Source organism: Pan troglodytes, chromosome 13, assembly GCF_028858775.2.
Source record: "Pan troglodytes isolate AG18354 chromosome 13, NHGRI_mPanTro3-v2.0_pri, whole genome shotgun sequence".
In the NCBI taxonomy this organism is placed as follows: domain Eukaryota; kingdom Metazoa; phylum Chordata; class Mammalia; order Primates; family Hominidae; genus Pan; species Pan troglodytes.
Genome location: NC_072411.2, coordinates 59301699 through 59321603, shown reverse-complemented (window position 1 = coordinate 59321603; position 19905 = coordinate 59301699). Strand labels below are relative to the sequence as shown.

Below are 19905 nucleotides of genomic sequence, written 5' to 3'. Positions count from 1 at the left end.
AGGAAGGAACCAAGTCTACTTCATTCATCACCCTGTAATCCAAGTCTGAAATACTCCCAGATCTACGGATACTCAATAGATATCTGTTGAGTTAATCAATGAACGTGACCACTTGGTAGCCTTCCTCAAGTTTACCTATATTTAATTCTCAGCCATGCTTTGTCCCATCTTTGCTCATACTTGGTGTTTATTTATAATGTAATTACTCATTCTTTCCACACATTTTTGAAAGAGATTTTGTGTTTTGTTTTTCTGGAGTAAGATTTTAAATTGCCACTTGAACTTACCACACCACTAGCTCTCACAATGGGAGCCCTTAAGTCAGGAAAGACATTCTCCAAGTACCATTTGAAACTTTTGCACTTCAGTTTCTTTCGCAGCTCCCTTTGCTGGGTGAGGTTGCCAACATCTAGCCCTTGGTCGATGAGGTGGTCTCCATGGCCATAGAACAGCTCCTTATACTCATCCAGCCAGACCTCGGCAACCCGCACCAAGTTCCGCTCCACTGTCTTCATCCGGTCTTTGGGGAAGGAATATGGATTGTCATTTCTGAATATATGGCCCACTCGGGAGCAGGGAATGATCTCAATTTCACCACCACACATCCACACCTGGAAGAATTTGATGATAAGCATCAATTATCAAATGATTATCCACAAATCATGGGCACTTAACAATGACAAGAAACCACCTTGTTTCCCCCTACCTGAAGTAATACTCAACTTCAAAAACACTTTTGCAATAGAAAATCAAACTCAACAGGCTTATTTAATTTTGTGTATTGCTGTGGATCATTTTAGGATTAGCAAAATGTAATTTTTTCATTTCCTTTCAATGTAAATTTTTTTTAATTTGTAAATAAATCTTCACAGAATCCCATTTTGTAAAACATGAGTTCTTGTTTTGATTGAATCAGGGAAAGAAGTATAGATGTCCATTTGTTCACGTTCCTCTACTCTCATTTTTGGGAAGAACCAAAAGGCTTGTGGAATACAACTCAAAACCATCCTTCATGATCAGCAGCTCCAAAATTACACCCTTTTACATACATACAGAACACCCACCCAATAGGAAAGCAATTACTTTTTGGACACTCTCTACTACTGCTGTTGCCAAGGCTTTCTCAGAAGTTAATCAATGATTGTATAATAGATTGTATAAAGTGCCCAAAGGAGCTGTACTATAAGGCACACCTGACCTGTTGGTGACTTGCTTTAGAGGTATTTTAATGTACTTCTGTCATTTGTGTTCTCTAAGATGATCCATTACAGATTGAGTCTATTCCTTCCAACATTCTAGACAGATGTTCCAGGAGAGTTATTTTGTAGCACGTATGACTCCCACAGCATTTACTCTGAGTGGCAGAAAGTCATTTCCCCCATATTTATAAGTGGAAATGGTGTTGTGAAATATTAGGGAATGCTAATAAATTTTATGACAGCAATTGATTCTTCCAAATTCAATCTGAGATATGAAAAAATTAATCCAGAGACCCTAAAATTTCTGTGAAATTTCCTCTCAGTGGCAGTCACATACCTGATTATGGTAGTAAAATCAAACCATTTAAAATTGATTAACTCATTATCGTAAAGAAAAGTTGGGAAACACCTGGTAATACCTTGAATGAGAGCTCCATATTTTCCCCACCCCAAACATCAAGGCCAGGGTCGTATGTTCCAAGTTCAAAAAAGTAACTTTTGTCAATAGAAAACAATCCACCAGCCATGACAGGGCACCTACAAAAAGAAAAGTTTGTTTTTTAAACTTGCATCTCATGAAAGCTCGACTTTTAGAGTTGTTCCTCTGTACATCTGTACGGGAGGTAGGAGGCTTCTCAGAATAGCTACCTGTTGCAGGGAAGCCCTGGGATGGAGTCACAAATAGGGCTTAAGTGATGTGATCCCTGGATCATGGTGGCAGAGCTAGATTAGGTTCAGCAAAGATGCATCCTGGAACTAGTATTATTTGTCCTTTATACTGTGACACAAACTGTCCAGGAATGTTATTTTTAACACTTATTCAGGGCTAAGGGAGTATCAGGCACTATTGTAAGTATTATATATATATTCCAGCCCAGACTTCACAAAAAATCTTGTGTGTGCAATTATTAAGAATCTGCAACACTGGATGTGAGGGCGATCTGGCTGCAACATCTGTCAGCCCATTGATTGCCAGGGTTGATTCGGCTGATCTAGCTGGCTAGGCGGCTGTCTCCTTCCTCCCTCACCGCTCCATGTGCGTCCCTCCCGAAAGCTGCGCGCTCTGTGGAAGAGGACGACCACCCCTGATAGAGGAGGGCCGGTCTTCCGGTCTTCTGGTCTTCCGGTCTTCCGGTCTTCCGGTCTTCCGTCAAGGGTATATGAGTAGCTGCGCTCCCTGCTAGAACCTCCAAGCAAGCGCTCAGGAATTGGCAACACGGAGAAGGTAAGAAACTTTCCCAAGGACAGTAGACACCTTGGGTTTGCTCTGGGCAGTCTGAGGGGACGCTGTGCCACTCACTCCACTGTACTGCCTCTCAGCCGTTACTGGGAGGAAGGCCGTGAGTGTGAGTTGTCCAGGTTCTGGGTATTTTGAACAAAGAGTTGAACAAAACACACCAACAAAGGAACGAAACACATGAACGAAGCGGCACAAGCAGGGATTCGTTAAAGCTGGAAAGCGCTCCACAGGGTGGGAGTGGGCCGAAGCAAACGGTTCAAGGGCCGGGTTACCAAGTTTTCTGGGTTTCAAGTACTCCTTTCGAGGTCCCTACCAGCTGCCCCTTATCTGGATGGAGGATTTGGTTGGCTAATGACAGGCTGAGGTGAATTGGCGCCCTGTGCAGATGAAGGGAAGGTCCCTGCTTGGCCAGTCCAAGGCAGAGACTCTCCCTTTCCTTCTGAGATGTGGTGGAAGGGGAGGGCTGTAGGGAGAGTAGCCTTTGATCCTTTGTTACTCGGGTGTGGGGAAATGGGGTTTTCCTTCTGGTTTAGCTTTAGGAAGTGGGTGTTAATCGGCCTTAGAGCCCCTGCCCCTAGACCCAGGTGTTTTCCTTTTGATCCAGGTTTGGGAAGTCAGCAGGAATTGGCCTTAGATTCCCTGCCCCCAGACCTTCGTGTTTTTCCTTGATTCAGCTTTAGGAAGTCGGCATGAATTGGCCTTAAGCTTCTTGCCTCCAGACCCTATTCTCCTGCCTCACAACCACACACAAACTTTACTGACAGCGTGTTATATGGCAAGCACCTTTCAAAGCACTTTATATGTTATCTGATTCAGTTCTTAAAACAATCGAAGTAGCAGCTACTTTTATGAGTCTTTATGTAAAAATAAAAAAACAGAGGCTCAAGATGATAAGTAACCTTTTCAAGCTCATACCACTTCTCAGTGGTACAGTTGAGATTCAAACTGTCTCCAGAACCTTCACTAATAATATTGATCATGGAGGATAGATACTACATTTTAGTCAGCAGTTAGCCAAGACTGGAATCACTTCCTATGGTGGTCACCACTCAGCCAGCTAAAGTAGTTTCTGTGGAGAGCCTGCTTTGTGCTTAGGGTATACAGTGATCTCAAGGGGGAGATAATTCCTGTCCCACACCTCTCTCCCCTCCGCCACCATTTATGTTCATTTTCTTTCTGCTCTCCAATTTTCCTACTAGACTATCCAGAACGCATTCTCGTCCTAACATTATGTTGAATATAGTCTGAACTCAACCACTACATTGGCCCTCAACATGAGAGTATGGAAAAAGCAGAGGTTCTTTAGGTGTAGGTTCAGAATAAGAGTGTTAAATCCAGGTAATTCTGGGTTTGAGTCTCAAATTCTTCTTTGATTAGCTGTGTATTCCTGGGAAAATTACTTAATGCTTTTAAGTCTAAATTTCCCCATCTCTTTAAGGTGAATACTTCCACCTCCCTCCTAGAGTTAGGAAGAGAGTTAGGTGCCTGGCACAGAGTGCTCAATAAATGGTAGAACCTTCACTCCTTTGCTTGGTGGAATAATTCTGAAGGCATCACACCTGGCAAGGAAGGCGGGTATGACTGATTGAGGGGTAAGTTTGGGGAAAACACGCTTTGGTGCACGGTCTGGGCTTGGCTTTCTGTTGGGGCTGGCTTACTTGTGTCTGCTTAAGTGGTCACTACAACAGGGAAAGTTTAAGCCCCCTGCAGCTCTTCCTGTGGCTGGCTTAATGCTTGTGCTGCAGGCTTATATTCTGAAGAAGTAATGGGAAGCCTCCACTTCAGCTTCAAGTCTAAGCTGTGTTCTTCAATGCAGTTTCTTGGAAATAAAAGCCCAAACTTGAATTCATATCCAGCTTCTGAATCAATTTTTAAATTTATTCATATAATTTGGCACTTTTCTCATGGAGGGGGTAGGATTAGGCTGTAAAAGAAAATCCTAACCATTGCTATCATTAGAATGATATTTCTATTACCATTATTTACTTTTAATTTGCACTTATGTTTACTTTAATATTACATGTGTTTATATAGTATGTATGCAGCACATTTTGCTAGTTTGTGTTTCTTAGGTTGCAAATCCTAGGGGACAGGATAGCATTAGTGAATTTTTCTGTGTTCAGGCCTGAGTAGGGTACAAATGACCAGTGAAGAATGAGTTTTGGGAATGAATTTCTCAAGAACACTGTGTTTGCTTTGGTAATCTATTGGCTAGAACTGTGATTCTTAATGTTCTATAGAATAACAAGATACAGCTGTTTTGTAGAATTTTTTAATGCTTTTACAAAAAGATACATGACTGCTTTCTAGTCTTAAATATCCCACACTTACCTTATTGTATCAGTTTCTTTAATTCTGTTTTTTGCAATGACATCTGGAGGAATTGTTCTCCAACCAAAGTTCATGGGCCACACAAAGATGCCTCTTTGAAAGTTATCCACTGTCATGTAACTAATCCAGGAAATGAAAAACAAAGTGTTATCTGGGATTATATACATCTTTATATACTTTATCGATTTGGCTTCACGATGTAATCAAATGAATGAAACAAGTGCTTTTGATGAGTTTAGATCACCACCTTTTAATAATAGTTCAAGAATGTTTACAAGTACAATTTGCATTAGTAACTGATTGGCTTATTTGTGCTTAACTTATACTTTTATAATAACAATATGCTAGCCAGTTTTGAAGAAAAAAAAATACAAGAGCAACTTAAAAGCACATATACGCTTCCCACAGAAATAAGAACTAAATTTGAGGTAAATAAATATTTGGGGTTCAGCTAAATATAAAGGGGAAAAACTAGGTCATGAGTATTAGGATTTATTGGTATTTAGAGTTAAGAATTTGTAGTGACCAGATAGATTATTGCATCAGCAGACTCTGATCCCAAGATATCGACCATGTTTTTCCATTTATTTAAGTAGATAAACTGCATATGTCTTGGATTTTGAAAAAACACACGTATTAGGCATATACTCAACACTTTCTGCTGCTTGTGATTAAAGATGTGCTTGAAAGTATCTTGTGGAATGTGTAAATATTACCTCATATCCTTATCATTGATGACTTCGATTACTGGACAGGCCACTTTCTTTCTACTTAAATAAACTCTTTCCAGAAGAGGTTCCAACCAACCAACGTTACATTCCACATGAGAATCTAAAAATGTCAACACATCACCTAGAGGGCCAAACACACACAAAAAACTTAGAAAATACGATATATTGAATGTGTGTACTTCATGTTCAAAGGTATTGATGATTGCTCCAGAAATGTGGCTATAAATGCAGTGACCTTTTTTTTTTTTCTGAATTCGTGGTCACTATAATTTCATTTCATACTGAAATGAGAGAAACTTTGCTCCTAGGAGTCCTGTGGTGCAAACATAATTTATGTTTGGAAAAAATTGATAAGCCATTTAGAATGGGCAAAAGAATCTGAAAAGAATACTTGGTATTAAATGTAGTTGCTGAAGTCCCCTCTGAGAGAGTGTGCCCATTAACGCTGGGGGTGCAGGATTTGGGACTTTGTTTTTAAGAAGCAGACAGACTGAGATGACAAGTTTGGCCTTAGGAATGATGAAGAGGAAAAATTACTTCACACAATAGGGATGAAAGAAATTAAAGTGGACAAACCAGCAAGGCTAGGAGGTAATGAAAAGAGTTATAGGAGACGGGAGTGGGGAATGGGAGGTTGCTGATTAATGGGTATGGAGTTTTATTTTTGCAAGGTAAAAAGAGTCGTGGAGACTGCACACCAATGTGAACGTATGTAACACTATGGGCCTGCACACTTAAAAATGGTTAAGATGGTACATTTTTATATTCTATGTATTTTATACAATTTTTAAAAAGACTTAGAGGAGGAAAAAAAAAAGGAAAAGAAACTTGGAGGCCAGAAGTAGTATTAAGAACTCTTTTATTTCCCTGTTAGTTGTGTGAAGTAACACTCTCTCTCTCTCTCTCCATTGAAACCTCAGTAGCATCTACATTGCTCCAGAGGATCTTATACAAGTGAAGTGTGTGTGTGTGTGTGTGTGTGTGTGTGTGTGTGGTGTGATGTGTGTGTGAGAGAGTGTAACAACCCAGGAAATAAGCTCCTGGTCCACATCCTATGTGTGATCTTTCAGGCCCAACCACAGGTAATACAAAGGCTCTACCTACTGGGGCTCATGGGGGAAACCTGCTTTCTCACTCAGACTTGGTGCCCAGCCAGTGTGTTGAAGTCTCTAAAGGGAGTTGCGGTCCAGGTCTCAGACCCTCCACTCGGCTGCAGCACTTGCTCTTCTGTCTGTCTGCATTCCTAACTCAGGTGCCTCCATTCAGGCCAAAACCTCTGCCAGGACCACTTTATTGGAGATGGAATGGGTCTTGAAGACACTTCGCTCGACTCTGACTCACTATTCAGTGCTTTCCCACTCCTAGCCTTTCGCTTTCTTACTCTGGATCCCAGGGCCACATAACAGAAGGAGCCTTTTGTGCTGGGTTCCTTGGGCAGGCAGTGAGATGCCCCTCTTGTCTGCTCTGTTCTGCTCTGATCCATCACTCAGCAACATTCCAGGGGGAAAAATGGAACATAGGAGGAGCCAGTGCCTTCTCCTGTTCAGCCTCCTGCTGATACTGTTGCAGTAAGGGATTAAGGCTTGACTACTGCTTTCATTTTGGTTTATCATTTTAATTGACTACTTTGATACCTGGGTGCTCAGCTCAGCTCTTGACATACCTGTAAGAGCAACCATCATCTAAGTGCTTGTTCTATGCCAGTCTCTGTTCTAAACATTCTTCATGCATGTTTTATGTAGTCTTTACAACAACCCTGCAGTGTGGAACTAATTTTTATTCCCACTTAAGAGACAAGGAAACTGAAGAACAAAGACCCTAGGTAACTTTTCTATGGTTGCACAGCTAACAAACAGCAATGTGATATTAGAAAATAAGTAGCTCATTCCATAGATTACATTCTTTAAAAAATGCTAGAAGGAGGCAGAGCTTTGGGTATGAGAAGGCTTAGAGAACAAGATGAGGATAGTTATTTAGATGACAGATCATTATCACTGAAATCTGCAAACTACCTCTCAATTAATAGAATTTAGCATCATATTAATTACTTGGTTAACAATGGCATTTTTGCATGAGGGTAAGGTATTGGTGTGGAGTGTTCTTGAGGATTCTGTTTAGTGAAACCATCTGTGAGAAACAAACCCGCTCCATGTAGTCTTCTGTTCTTGGAGATAGCAGTTTCATCTCCTGACCAGGCTGGAAGGGTCCTATTTTCAGGGCATTAATGCTTGTTTGACAATGACAGGGTATTGTCCCCTGCATGGTCTGAATGTACGTGTCAATCCAAAATTCATATTTTGAAACCTAACCCTAAGATGACAGTATTAGGAGGTGGGGCCTTTGTCACAAGATCATGAGGGTGGAGTCTTCTTAAGTAGGATTAGTGCTCATATGAAAGAGGCTGGAGAGTGTTTGTGAGCTCCTTTTGCCCTTCCACCATGTAAGGTCACAGTAACAAGGTGCCGCCTTTAAAGCAGACAGTGAGCTGTCACTAGACACCGAATCTGCTAGTGCCTTGATCTTGGACTTCCCAGCCTCCAAAACTGTGATCAATAAATATATGCTATTTATAAATGATCTAGTCTAAGGCATTTTGTTATAGCAGCCCAAAAGGACTAAGCCATCTCCTAAGGGTGTCCTTTGGGGATGGCACCTTTGGGACAGCCGTCTCCCCTGTCATGGGAAGACTCACAGAGTCATGTAGGTGTATGAAGCGTGGCCTGCTAAAGTCCACTTGGCTAGTGGTATACAATGTAGTAGAAGAAGATTCCTGGCCGGGTGTGGTGGCTCACGCCTATAATCTCAGCACTTTGGGAGGCTGAGGTGGTAGGATCATGAGGCTGAGAGATCAAGGCCATCCTGGCCAACATGGTGAAACCCCATCTCTACTAAAAATACAAAAATCAACTGGGCGTGTGTGTGTGCCTGTAGCCCCAGCTATTCAGGAGGCCTAGGCAGGAGAATCACTTGAACCCAGGAGGCGGAGGTTGCAGTGAGCAGAGATCACGGCACTGCACTCCAGCCTGGTGACACAGCAAGACTCTGTCTCAAAAAAAAAAAAAAAATACAATTTCTACTTGTGGTCCATTCAGACCTAGAGTTTAAAGAGCATTCTTTACTACACCACCTGTCCCTATCCCCATAGCAGCCTTATGAAGTCAAAGGGGCCTGGATTATCTTTCTCAGTCCCCAGTGGCAGCAGGATGGGTCCCCAAACCTGCATTCACTTCCCACCTGGCCCAGATCCCTACAAAAATTCTCATTCATTTGCTGCCAGGACCTAAGGGAAGCAGCATCTGCTCAAAACATAGTCTGGAATTTTATATTGTTTTATTTTGGGGAAGAGGAGAATCCTCCTGTGCATGCATGCTATTGCTCTACTTTCAGACACTTTGTTTTAAAATAAGATCCTAGGACTATGTTAGGTGAGAAAACAGGGAGCTCTCTGTGTAGCTGACTCTTGGTGGGATTTCTGATTGGCATGGTTATTGTCTATGGACATTGTACGCACTGTTCCTGATTTGGAGAGGCGAGAGGCACAGTGAAATAAGCATAGCATTAAAGTTACATACAACAGCCTTCAATCCGAGCTCTGCTTTTCCTAGCCAGGTTAGATAAGTTACTTAACCTTTTTGAGCTTTGCCCTATGAAGATATTTCTAAGAGCTACCTGATATCTAAATTCTTTAAAAATTGCTAGTATAATTTACTGTCAAAATAATCAACCCAGTCACTTAAAATTTTTAAATGACACATAATAATTGTATATATTTATGGGGTACATAGTGATATTTGATACATAAAGTGTGTAGTAATCAAATCAGGGTAATTAGCATATCAATCACCTCAAACATTTATCATTTATCTGTATTGGGAACATTCAAAATCCTCTCTGATAGCTACTTGAAAATATATAATAAACTATTGTTAACTATAGTGACCCTATAGTGCTACAGAGCACTAGATTTGGAAAGGGTAGGAGAGAGGGGATATAGGGAGAGGTGGGTTAAAGAATATAAAATTTTAGTCCAACCTTGATTGCTACCTGGTAGGATTTTCTGTTTTCTAAGGATAGGTCCCAATAATACTGGATTGTTTACAGATGGGTTTCATTTGTAACTTAAAAATCTGGGGGGTGGGGGGTAACATAAAACTGTTCAATGTGCCAAAAATTTTGGGTCCTTGTTGAGCATGGACCCCCAGTTATATCCAGTGTACCAGCCTGGAATATTGCTGCAGTACCAGTTAATGCTGGATGGTTATGTCTAGGATTCCTTGAGGGATGTTGGCTTGGCGTGCCGTTTAATTTTACATAATGCCTCCTAAGTAATGCTAAGGAAAGAATTTTTACCTGCAGCAGATACAAGTTATAAAAGTTTGCAGACAGATGTCTACTGTTGCTTTTTAGGAGACCTTGGAGTTTGCTAGGAGTTAGATGTCACTTGTCCAGTTACTTAAAGTTAGCCAAGTGATTATTTAGAATGCTCATAGAAATGTCAGGAATTTTGCCAAATGCCATGTCATGAAGGAAATGAAAACCTAATATTTACTTTGACTCTCTAATGCCTGACTGTAACTCCTCTTGGCAGGGCAGTAAATCACTTGGTCTGTTCCCTACTAGGAAGGGATATGGGTGACCTACTTCTTCCCTGATATCTCATTTACTCTATCTTTTTAATTCTGTTGGCTTCATATAGTGAGCAATTCTTAGAGATCCATTGCCCCGGCCTACCTGTCAAATTTTAAAATCCTACTTGGGCCTCTCAACCTCCTCATTCACAGCAAGCAACTGATTGGACCTAATCTTTTTGCCTGAATTAGATTCAGATGAAGAACTAACATGCCCTGGAAACTGAATGCATAGTAGACATTGCTAATGGTAAGGCAGATCACTGCTTGGCCCCTTATTATTTTGTAGATGATTGCAGACTTTCAGAGAGCCTCTTGCAGAACTTCAGAGAGCCTCATAATACCCTGGGACCAAAATAGGCCATCTGACTTCTATTTCTGCATGTCTTTGGATCTCTGGATCTCACCCTTGCCTGTTACTTCCCTTTTCTTTGATTCCTAAAGGGCAAATTTTAGGGAACAGTAGCATCAAGGCCTGTCAGATTCTGGACTCAGATTCTTATCTTTAAACTCCTTGTTTGGCGAGGCATCCTAGAGAAAATTTTTGTCTGCTGTCTTTGCTGATCTCTAATTTACAGGAACTCTTCAGGAGGCCCTTAGTCTCTTACTTATCTCTACTCTTGAGAGCTGTGGCACACCCAGGGGAGTTTGAGAGGACCCACCACGCCTGCCATCTCTGCTCAGCGCCAGTCTCTGAATTACATTCTCTGCTAAAACTGATCCTGCATTGCCTTGAATTCCCCACAGGGGACAGGTGTACTTCCCAGCATTGGATGTATCCTTGGGCAAGGATACATCGAGACACACCTTTCTTCTTTCCAAACTCTCAGGCACCCAAGCTCCACTAGTGCTGCTCCAAGTGTAGGCCACAGACCCTGCTGTCTACAGGGTGATAGCAATAGAAATTGAGAACAAATATTTTGAAACTTTATAGCAATTTGTCAAATTTATAAATTTATTATTTACTGTTTTTATATACATGTAGATACATATGCATATATATGTATATATGTACATGTGTGTGTGTATATATATATGTATATGTATATATACATATATATATATATATATATACATTTTTTTTTTTTTTTTTGAGACAGAGTTTTGCTCTTGTTGCCCAGGCTGGAGTGCAGTGGTGTGATCTCGGCTCACTGCAACCTCCGCCTCCCAGGTTCAAGAGATTCTCTGCCTCAGCCTCCTGAGTAGCTGGGATTACAGGCACCTGCCACCACTCCCAGCTAATTTTTTTGTATTTTTAGTAGAGACAGGGTTTCGCCATGTTGGGCAGGCTGGTCTCGAACTCCTGACTTCAGGTGATCTGCCTGCCTTGGCCTCCCAAAGTGTTGGGATTACAGGCGTGAGCCACCGCACCCAGCCATATATATTTTATATATAATAAAAATGGGTTTGTTTTTTATATATCTACTTTCCTTTTTGGGTAATTAATATTGATTATAATTTACAAAGGGGTAGGTCAATAAAAAATTGGAAATTAGGGGAAAAAAGTCCTTTTCAGATAGTTTGGGAAGCATCACTCTACTAGGCAGTGGCAAGCAATTAAGATACACCTAGCTGGGGTTTTTCAAACTGAGAGCTGTAGATTCCCTTAGTGAATCAATCACTAAATCAATTTATTGAGATTGGCCAGGATCTAAAACATAAATAACATAGAAAAGAAGGTATTAGAATCTATTCCACATGTTATTTGATAAAATGTCTACTGTAGTTATATGTGTGATTACACATGTACTGAGTTGTGATGAAACATTTATTTCTACACAAGCCATTGTCAAAATGGTTTGACAGTTACTGAGCTAATATTCTCAAGGCTGTTAATGAATCTGAATTTACATTCAGATTTGCTAAATTCAAATAAATTACACTATGGATGTTAACTGCAAGCACTTGAGCAAGCAGTTGCAACTGCTTTAATCAAGCTCATAACACCCCTTCTAAGACACTCCACCCATGTTGTCTAATAGTTTGGACTGTGTTGGAGGCCGTTACTAGCATACTCTGTGCTCCCTGCAGGCAGAGAGAAAATTTTTAAATAAGTAACCCATATTTGGTTCTGTATTCTACTTTCTGTGCATGAGTATCTAATTTTCATCTCAAATTTGTATGGACAAAATCAAAACTCAACTGCAATTCCAAACCTGCTCCTCCAGTTTTGAGCCTACCACCCACCAAGTTGTTCAGATACCAGTCCTAGGGTTTGTTTCTGATTGGTGTCATTCTTATTCTCTTCACATCTTATCTGATGGCAAGTCCTATACGTTCCATGTGCACAATCTATGATGAAGCTGACCATTTGTCCCATTTACCCTGGCACCTCCCTGGTACTTGGACAACTATAGTAGCCTCCTAACTGGCCTCCCTACTTCCTTTTTCATCTTCCTAATATCCATTCTCTACACAGTGGCCAGAATGAGCTTTCAAAATGTACATCAGACAGTTTTGTTCCTATTTAATATTCTTCATTGGCTTCACCTTATACTGAGAATAATGCCTACAATCTTTAAGTGCTGCACAAAACTTTAGAAAAACTTGCTTTTTTCTTTCTCCCCAAATGAATCTTTTATGACTCTCCCCATGGTCAGCACCCATGAGTCAAAATGAACTTATTTCTTTACCTTGAATATGCCAAGCTCATTTCTTCATTAGGACATTTGTACTTCTTGTTCCATTTGCTTGGGAATATTCTTCATCCAGACCTCAGCTCAAAAGTTACCTATTTAAACTAGTTCTTGAGTATCCTATTTTTACATCATTTATAGATAATTACTTTCCAAAGGAAATTAAGCATGGAATGCCATTAAATTTTTCTGAATGCAGTCTCTCATCAAGAATCTTAACTGTCACTGCAATGCCAATTTTGGTGTGATGTATTTGTTGCTCACTTAAAATTTCCTCTACAAAGAGAAGACATTTGTTAGCAAACCAATGAAATGAGAAGAGCTTCAAATATGGGGTCCAGTTATGAGAAAATTAAACTCAGGTAAGCAGAAAACTTCCCATCAGAACATGCTTGAATTTAAGCTGGTGGAGACCTGTAAAAGCAGGGCTTACAGGGCCAGAGTGGTGGCTAAATGTCTAGAGGCCTCAAGGTGTAGTTGATAAGAGGATGGACTCTGGGGTCAGGGCATTCAGGTGCCAGCTTTGGATTTACCACTGGCTAGATGGGGGAGCTTGCATAAGGCACAGCCTCACTGTGCCTCTATATTCTCATATGTAGAATGAGGATGTGATTGTACTCATCTCATAGAGTTATTGTGAGGATTCAATCAGTTAATACACAAAGTATTCAGAATGGCACCTAGCATATAAATCAGCTAGTATTACAGGGCACAGATCCTTCCATAGAAATGTATGAACATGAACCCAAATGTTTGATGTTGTTTTTAGAATACTCATAAAATAGATTCACTTCTCATTCACTCACCAACACCTGCACACTAAAAAGGGGAGAGGAAAAGAAGGCATACGGCCTTTGGGGAAGGCAGAAAGAACCATAGGAAGAATAGACATGGGTCAGAGAAGAGAGGGGTGAGGATTATAGAATTAAAACATTACGAAATCTTGAAATACTGATGGGTCAGGTCAAAAGGGCACAGGCTTGAAGAAGCTCCTAGTGGTCAAATTTGGGACAATTTGAACACCAACAAGAATAATGGTGATATAATACACATTTAATTTCTGAGCCATAAATCCATATCGGTGAGGGGATGAGAGGGAGGGGAGAGGGAGATTGAGGGGAAAGGGAGGAAGAGTTAGAAAGCAGGAGAGGGAGAGATAGAGATTTTCTCCTTACACATGAATGCCAGCTAAATAAAAAAGAATGAATTATAGAAAAGCAAATTTTCAGTCCTCAGTGTAATAATTGATTTAAGTAAGGATGATCAATGGATACTAAAAACCATTGGGTAAAACATTGTAAGAAAAACAGAATATTTTCATGGATCAATGTGTCATTCCACAAATTACTTCTTAATCCCAAAGTAAAGGTTTAGCTGTCAACATCTTAACTAACCTCTCAAAGTTAGTATCAACAATACTGGTGATATTATGTTATATTATATGCCTCTTGATGAGATGTATACCATTTCTATCACCTATGTAGTAGCATTGTATATAATATTTTCACTCCAAAAACATTTATCCTGCAGGTAACAAGAGGAAATCAAAAATTTCAGAACATGGTCACTGGTACCAAACAAATGGCATGAACTTAAAATACACACACACACACACACACACACACACACACACACACACACACTGGTGTTTAAACAAAGTGTGTGAGGAGTTGACTTTTCAGACTAAGAAGACCAAAGTATCAAATGCAGAGTATGAAACTTAATTAGTTCCCGAATTTAAAAAAACATTTTGAGGCCTGTAATCCCAGCACTTTGGAAGGCCGAGGCGGGCGGATCACGAGTTCAGGAGTCGAGACCATCCTGGCTAACACGGTGAAACCCCGTCTCTATTAAAAATACAAAAAATTAGCCGGGCATGGTGGTGGGTGCCTGTAATCCCAGCTACTTGGGAGGCTGAGGCAGGAGAACGGTGTGAATGAGGGAGGCGGAGGTTGTGGTGAGCTGAGATGGCACCAGTGCACTCCAGCCTGGGTGACAGAGCGAGACTCTGTCTCAAAAAAACAAAAAAACAAAAACATTTTGGGAACAATGAGAAAACTTGAAAAGAGCATATAGTAGGTATTATTATATTTAGTTATGAAAGCTGTGCTTATTTAAGAGAATGCTCCTGTTCTTCAGAGCTGCCCACTGAAGTACTTAGGGGTGCAGTATGATGATGTCTGTAACTTCTTTTTCAAAGGTTCAGGAAAAAAGTATATACAGTAGGTGTCTATGTGTGTTTATGATAAAGCACATATTATAAAAACTGTTTAAAATTGATGGAACTAAGTGATGCATATATAGGCATCATTGTGCTGGTCTTTCACATTTGCTGTATGTTTGAGAAACATTTTAAATTAAAATAAAAATGTAACAAACAAAAAAATGAGTAACTTCTTACCTGTTGCATTCTGTGCTCCTGCCAGCCTGGCCCTTATTAAGCCATGTCTCTCTTTGAGGCGAAGAATCCGAACTTTTGGAAACTGGGACATGTATTTATCCAAATTATCTTTTAGATAGTCTACACCAGAGTAAAGATAAACCAGGAAATACTTGAATTAAGTAAGTCCGGATAGTATCAGAAGTGCTCCCCAAAGTCAAATGCCAAAAACTATGACATTACCATCATCACTGAATTTTATTCCTTGGGTCATAATTTTATTTTCTGATGTCATTTTCTTGGAAGGATTCTATCTGGTTTCAATATTCAAAGCTGTCTGATTTTTCAAACCCCAAATGTTTGTTTTCAGTTTTGCAAGGTGATGCAGTGGAGGGCACACCTTTCTGAGTATTTGTCAAGGTGGGGGCAGATTTGCCTTAAAATATATGTAGCTCAGGCTTCTGCACAATTCTGCCTCTACTCTCAGCCCCACCTCTTGCAAAAGCCCCTTCCGTGACCCAAGGAAGAGGCTAAACAATGTGTGCAAATAAGACCCTTTCATTCTCTACTCTGACATCCCTTTCCATTATACTTTTTCTCTCTTATTAGATGGCCATGGAGGGATCCAGCTAAAGGAACAGTTTTCCAGGGGCTTTATGAGCTATGTTTATGTGACTTACAGTCACTTCTGTGTGTAATCAAGCTATTGACAGCTATCCTAGGTTGGAATGGCTTCCAGAAAACTTTCTAAGAAAGTTTTTCTTAGACAGGACCCTGAAAACTGAATAAGCTTCAGGTCCCACAGAATCTGGACCTGCCCCTCATGAAGGGACTCCTATCTACTTACTAATTGGGTACTATTTCTGTTTATGCTTCCAAGGCCACATTTTATGTTTTTCAGCCAGTTTTTCTCTGTCATCCCACAGCTTCTTGAGCTCAGTGTGATTATGGCAGAAACTCTGAAGCTAAAGAAACTTCCCATGTGGCTGTGGTCACAGCTCAAGGGTAAGCTGTTCCATTAGCATTGCCAAGTCTTTGCTATTTTCTAAACTTTTCTGAAAAATGGGTTCCATTTTGGGAATTTGTAATGTGGCTGTCAGACCACCTACATACACAGGTTATTTAACAACCCAAAGAGTGAGATTCTTCACTGTAATAAGCAAAAATGAACATAAAGGCTATGGTGGATTCTGCTTTTGAACTTTGTTGGAATCACCTCATCTCTCTTGTCCTATTGGCAATTTGTCTTCTTAACACTTAACTGAACACATCATGTGCCTTGCTCTCAAGGAAGAAGCCATAAGATCTCAATTTCTTTGCCTTCCGTAGAGTCTAACTGTAACTCTAGTTATTACCAGTAGGCAAGGCCTCCCGTTAATTGTGATTCCATTAAAAGGGATTTGTGCAATTGTAGAGGACATCTAAACTCCAATACTTCAAAGTGCCCATCTCCAAGGAGCCATAGTTAGATCATTCCAACATGGTAGGAGAGTTACAACTGAGACAACTAACTGAACAGAGCTCCAGATGACTTTTAACGTCCATAGATGCTTAGACTTATGTCTCTGAGGCTCCACGTAAAACAAAGCATTTGTACGATGTTTATGCTTCATCAAATTATCCTATAATTTTGCCATCCAAACTGCTACTAAACTTTGCTTCTGCCAAACTTTGAAATTTCAAGAGATAGCCTGAGTGGTTTTCTTACCTTTGGTGCTGAAGTCATCCACCAGCAGAATCTCCTTGATGAGGTGTGGAGGAGAGCGATTGAGGACACTGTGAACAGATCTCAGGAGAGTGGACCACACTTCATCCACAAAGCACATGATGACACTGGTGGTTGGGAGGTTATTGTGAACTAGCTGCTCTGCACATCTGGGCCAGAATATAAGCAGAGCACAAGAGATGTGCTAAGGAGATCCACAAGATAGTTTTAAAAGTCACAGAGTGTGATGGTGTGCATATACACACACACTTAATCTGTCATCGATCTGTCTGGTCTATCTATCATCTATTTATATATACCAATGATGATTTTATTATTTATCATGTGCCTTTTTTTGGGGAGGGGTACATGCAAAATAAAAAAGCAGAAGAATTACCCGTAACTGTGGTTGTTATAAAAGGACTAGAGATGCAAGACATGAGAATGTCCCATGCAGACATCACACTGCAGTGGAAAGGACAGGGTTTACAGGTAGTTAGACTCTATTTCAAATCTCATGGCCAATATTTCTCAGGTCTTTAACCATTAGTGCCTTCTTTAACTTCTCTGTGCCTCAGTTTCCTCATCTGCAGAATGAGGTAATAAATGGTTCTTATTCAATAGAGTTTTGTAGCCTAGTGATAATGTACATACAAAGCCTAGCAGGGTTCCTGGCACAGGAATTTATGAAATGGTAGTTATTGCTATCATTACTAGATTATATGCTAGAAGATAGCATTCTGACTTATTTAATGTTCCCAAGTGGTTTATGATTGCCTTTCCAACTGGCTATCTGCCAAGTGCCATGGGATTTATTCTTTTCTCCCATTCTGCTTGTGTATGTACTTATGGCATAATATGTATGTGCCAAATAATTAAACTCTTTTTAGCTTCCGTATCTGGGGCTTCCTTGCTGATACTCTGCTACAGAATAGCCACAGTTGAAAAACCATTTTGCTGGCATAGGAATGCAATCCAGGCTACAGTGGGAGTTAGTATTCAGGTGGGTTGCAACTGGCCTGGGTTTTTTCCCATGCCCTGCAGAATACACTGCCTCACTGCTGGCATTCTTTCACCCCCTGCCTGTGCCACTCTTCATAGGCAGTGCCCAGTGGAACCTCACAAAATGTATTTGCCATCTTACTAACACAGCTACTGTCAGTAATGTGATCATTAATGATGATGATCATAAATATTATAAGCATTCTCTATTATTTCAATGTCGACCTCAAATTACCAGCATCTCTTTCCCTTTTTATTGGTGAATAATCAAAATCATGGAAAGACTAGTCCATGATTCTACAGTTAGTAAATGGCAGAGCTGGGACTCGAACACTGATCCAGTCTGGCTCCAAAAGTAACCATTGAGGAAGCCTTAGATCCACAAGAATAGAAGCAGCTGGCAGTAGATGCGACATTTTGTGAGAGCTTGCACTTCTGCCAAATAACATGGTTATACTTTACTTATTCCATAAATAAGAAATAGGTAAGAGCAAAAACCATAGTAAAGCAAATCATTTGCATGACACTCTAGTGTTGCCAAAGTGCTATTCTGTACATAATTGAATTCAGTCTTCATAACAACTGCTTGAGATACATATTATTATACACTTCTTCAAATCTTGGGAAGTTAAATGACTTACCCACATCATCCACCTAGATAGGATATATAAGGAAATGTGAACAAATAATATTTTTACTTCACTGCTGGTTTTTTTTTGGTAGAATGGGCTTTGGAAATAGATATGTGCTCAAATATCAGTTTTTCTAATTACTGATTTGGAACAGCTTTACTACTTCTTTGAACCTCAATTTGCCAACTACAAAGCTGAAATTAAACATGTACCTGTAAGATTACATATAAACGTTATGTAAAACTCATCTAATATATATCTGACACATAGGGGGTACTTAAGAAATGGTAGACAAAGCCAGCTATGCTTCATAATTTCAATGGTTTCCTAAATGGTTGTTTATCATAATAATTGACAAAGCCTTAGAAAAACATAAATATCCAATCCTCAGCCCCAGAAAATCAATTTACAAGGTTTGCTGAGGGCCCAAGAATCCTTGTCTTAAAATACAAACAAATAAAACAAAACACAAAGAAACCAACCAACCAACAAACAAAAGAATGACTCACAAATCATTGATTGGTGAGTTTAAGAACTTGAGCTCAAGATAAAGTTAATTTATTCTTATTATTTGAGGCTAATATTAAAAAAAATAAATTGACGGCTGATAGGAGCATGTCCTAAATGTTCAAGTGACAGAGAATTAAAGTAACACATTTTGATTCAGTATCTTCATGTAGTGATCAGGTATCTAATGCTAACTTAAAATATCAGACTGTCTAAACTAATATTAGTCTACACAAAGGATCCATGCATTAGCACTTCTGAATAATATGAGAAGATATTCCTCTCTTCACTTAAGAGCTTTATCAGTTTACTTTGGCCGCCATAACAAATTACTGAAAATTCTGCTTAACAGTTCCTTCCTGAATGTATCTATTTCCTCTCACATTTGTACTCTGAACAGAAAGAAGATATCAGTATGCACCTTCAACATTTTGCTTGGTACTCTCCTCAGCTAAATATCCGATTTCATCATTGGCAAGTTCTGCTAATTTTCACATGACTATAGGACAGAGTTAAGCCAAGCTCACTGCCACTATGTAACACGGATCATTTTTCTTCCATTTCTCAATCATGTGCTCTATATTTCCTTCTAAGCCTGCACCAGAAGTACTTACAATGCTCATATTTTTGCCGACATTCTGCTCAAGATAGCATACATATTTTCAAAGATGATTGATAGAAGCTTTCTTTCTTTCTTTCTTTTTTTCTGAAATAGAGTCTTGCTCTGTCACCCAGGCGGGAATGCCATGGCGCAATTTGATAGGAGCTTTCTCTACTGTGCCGCTCACTTCCTTCTGAGCCCTCACCAACAGCATCCTTGATATTCATATTGCTACCAACAGTGACTTCAGGGCATTCTAGGCTTTTTCTATGATGCTTCAAAGAATTCTTCCAGCCTCTACCTATTAGCGAAT

General features: G+C 39.9%; 1 protein-coding gene across 1 annotated transcript in view; it reads right to left on the bottom strand.

Annotated features, from left to right (window-relative positions):
* Nucleotides 1–19905, bottom strand: part of GALNT5 (polypeptide N-acetylgalactosaminyltransferase 5) — a 56799-nt gene that overhangs the window by 12730 nt on the left and 24164 nt on the right. Inside the window, exons 2-7 of the mRNA XM_525944.8 lie at nt 16854–17020; nt 15167–15286; nt 5487–5622; nt 4771–4890; nt 1619–1736; nt 288–611 (exon numbers count right to left, since the gene is read on the bottom strand). Of these exons, the coding sequence (XP_525944.2) occupies nt 288–611; nt 1619–1736; nt 4771–4890; nt 5487–5622; nt 15167–15286; nt 16854–17020 (985 nt within the window). The remainder of the gene's footprint in view (nt 1–287; nt 612–1618; nt 1737–4770; nt 4891–5486; nt 5623–15166; nt 15287–16853; nt 17021–19905) is intronic.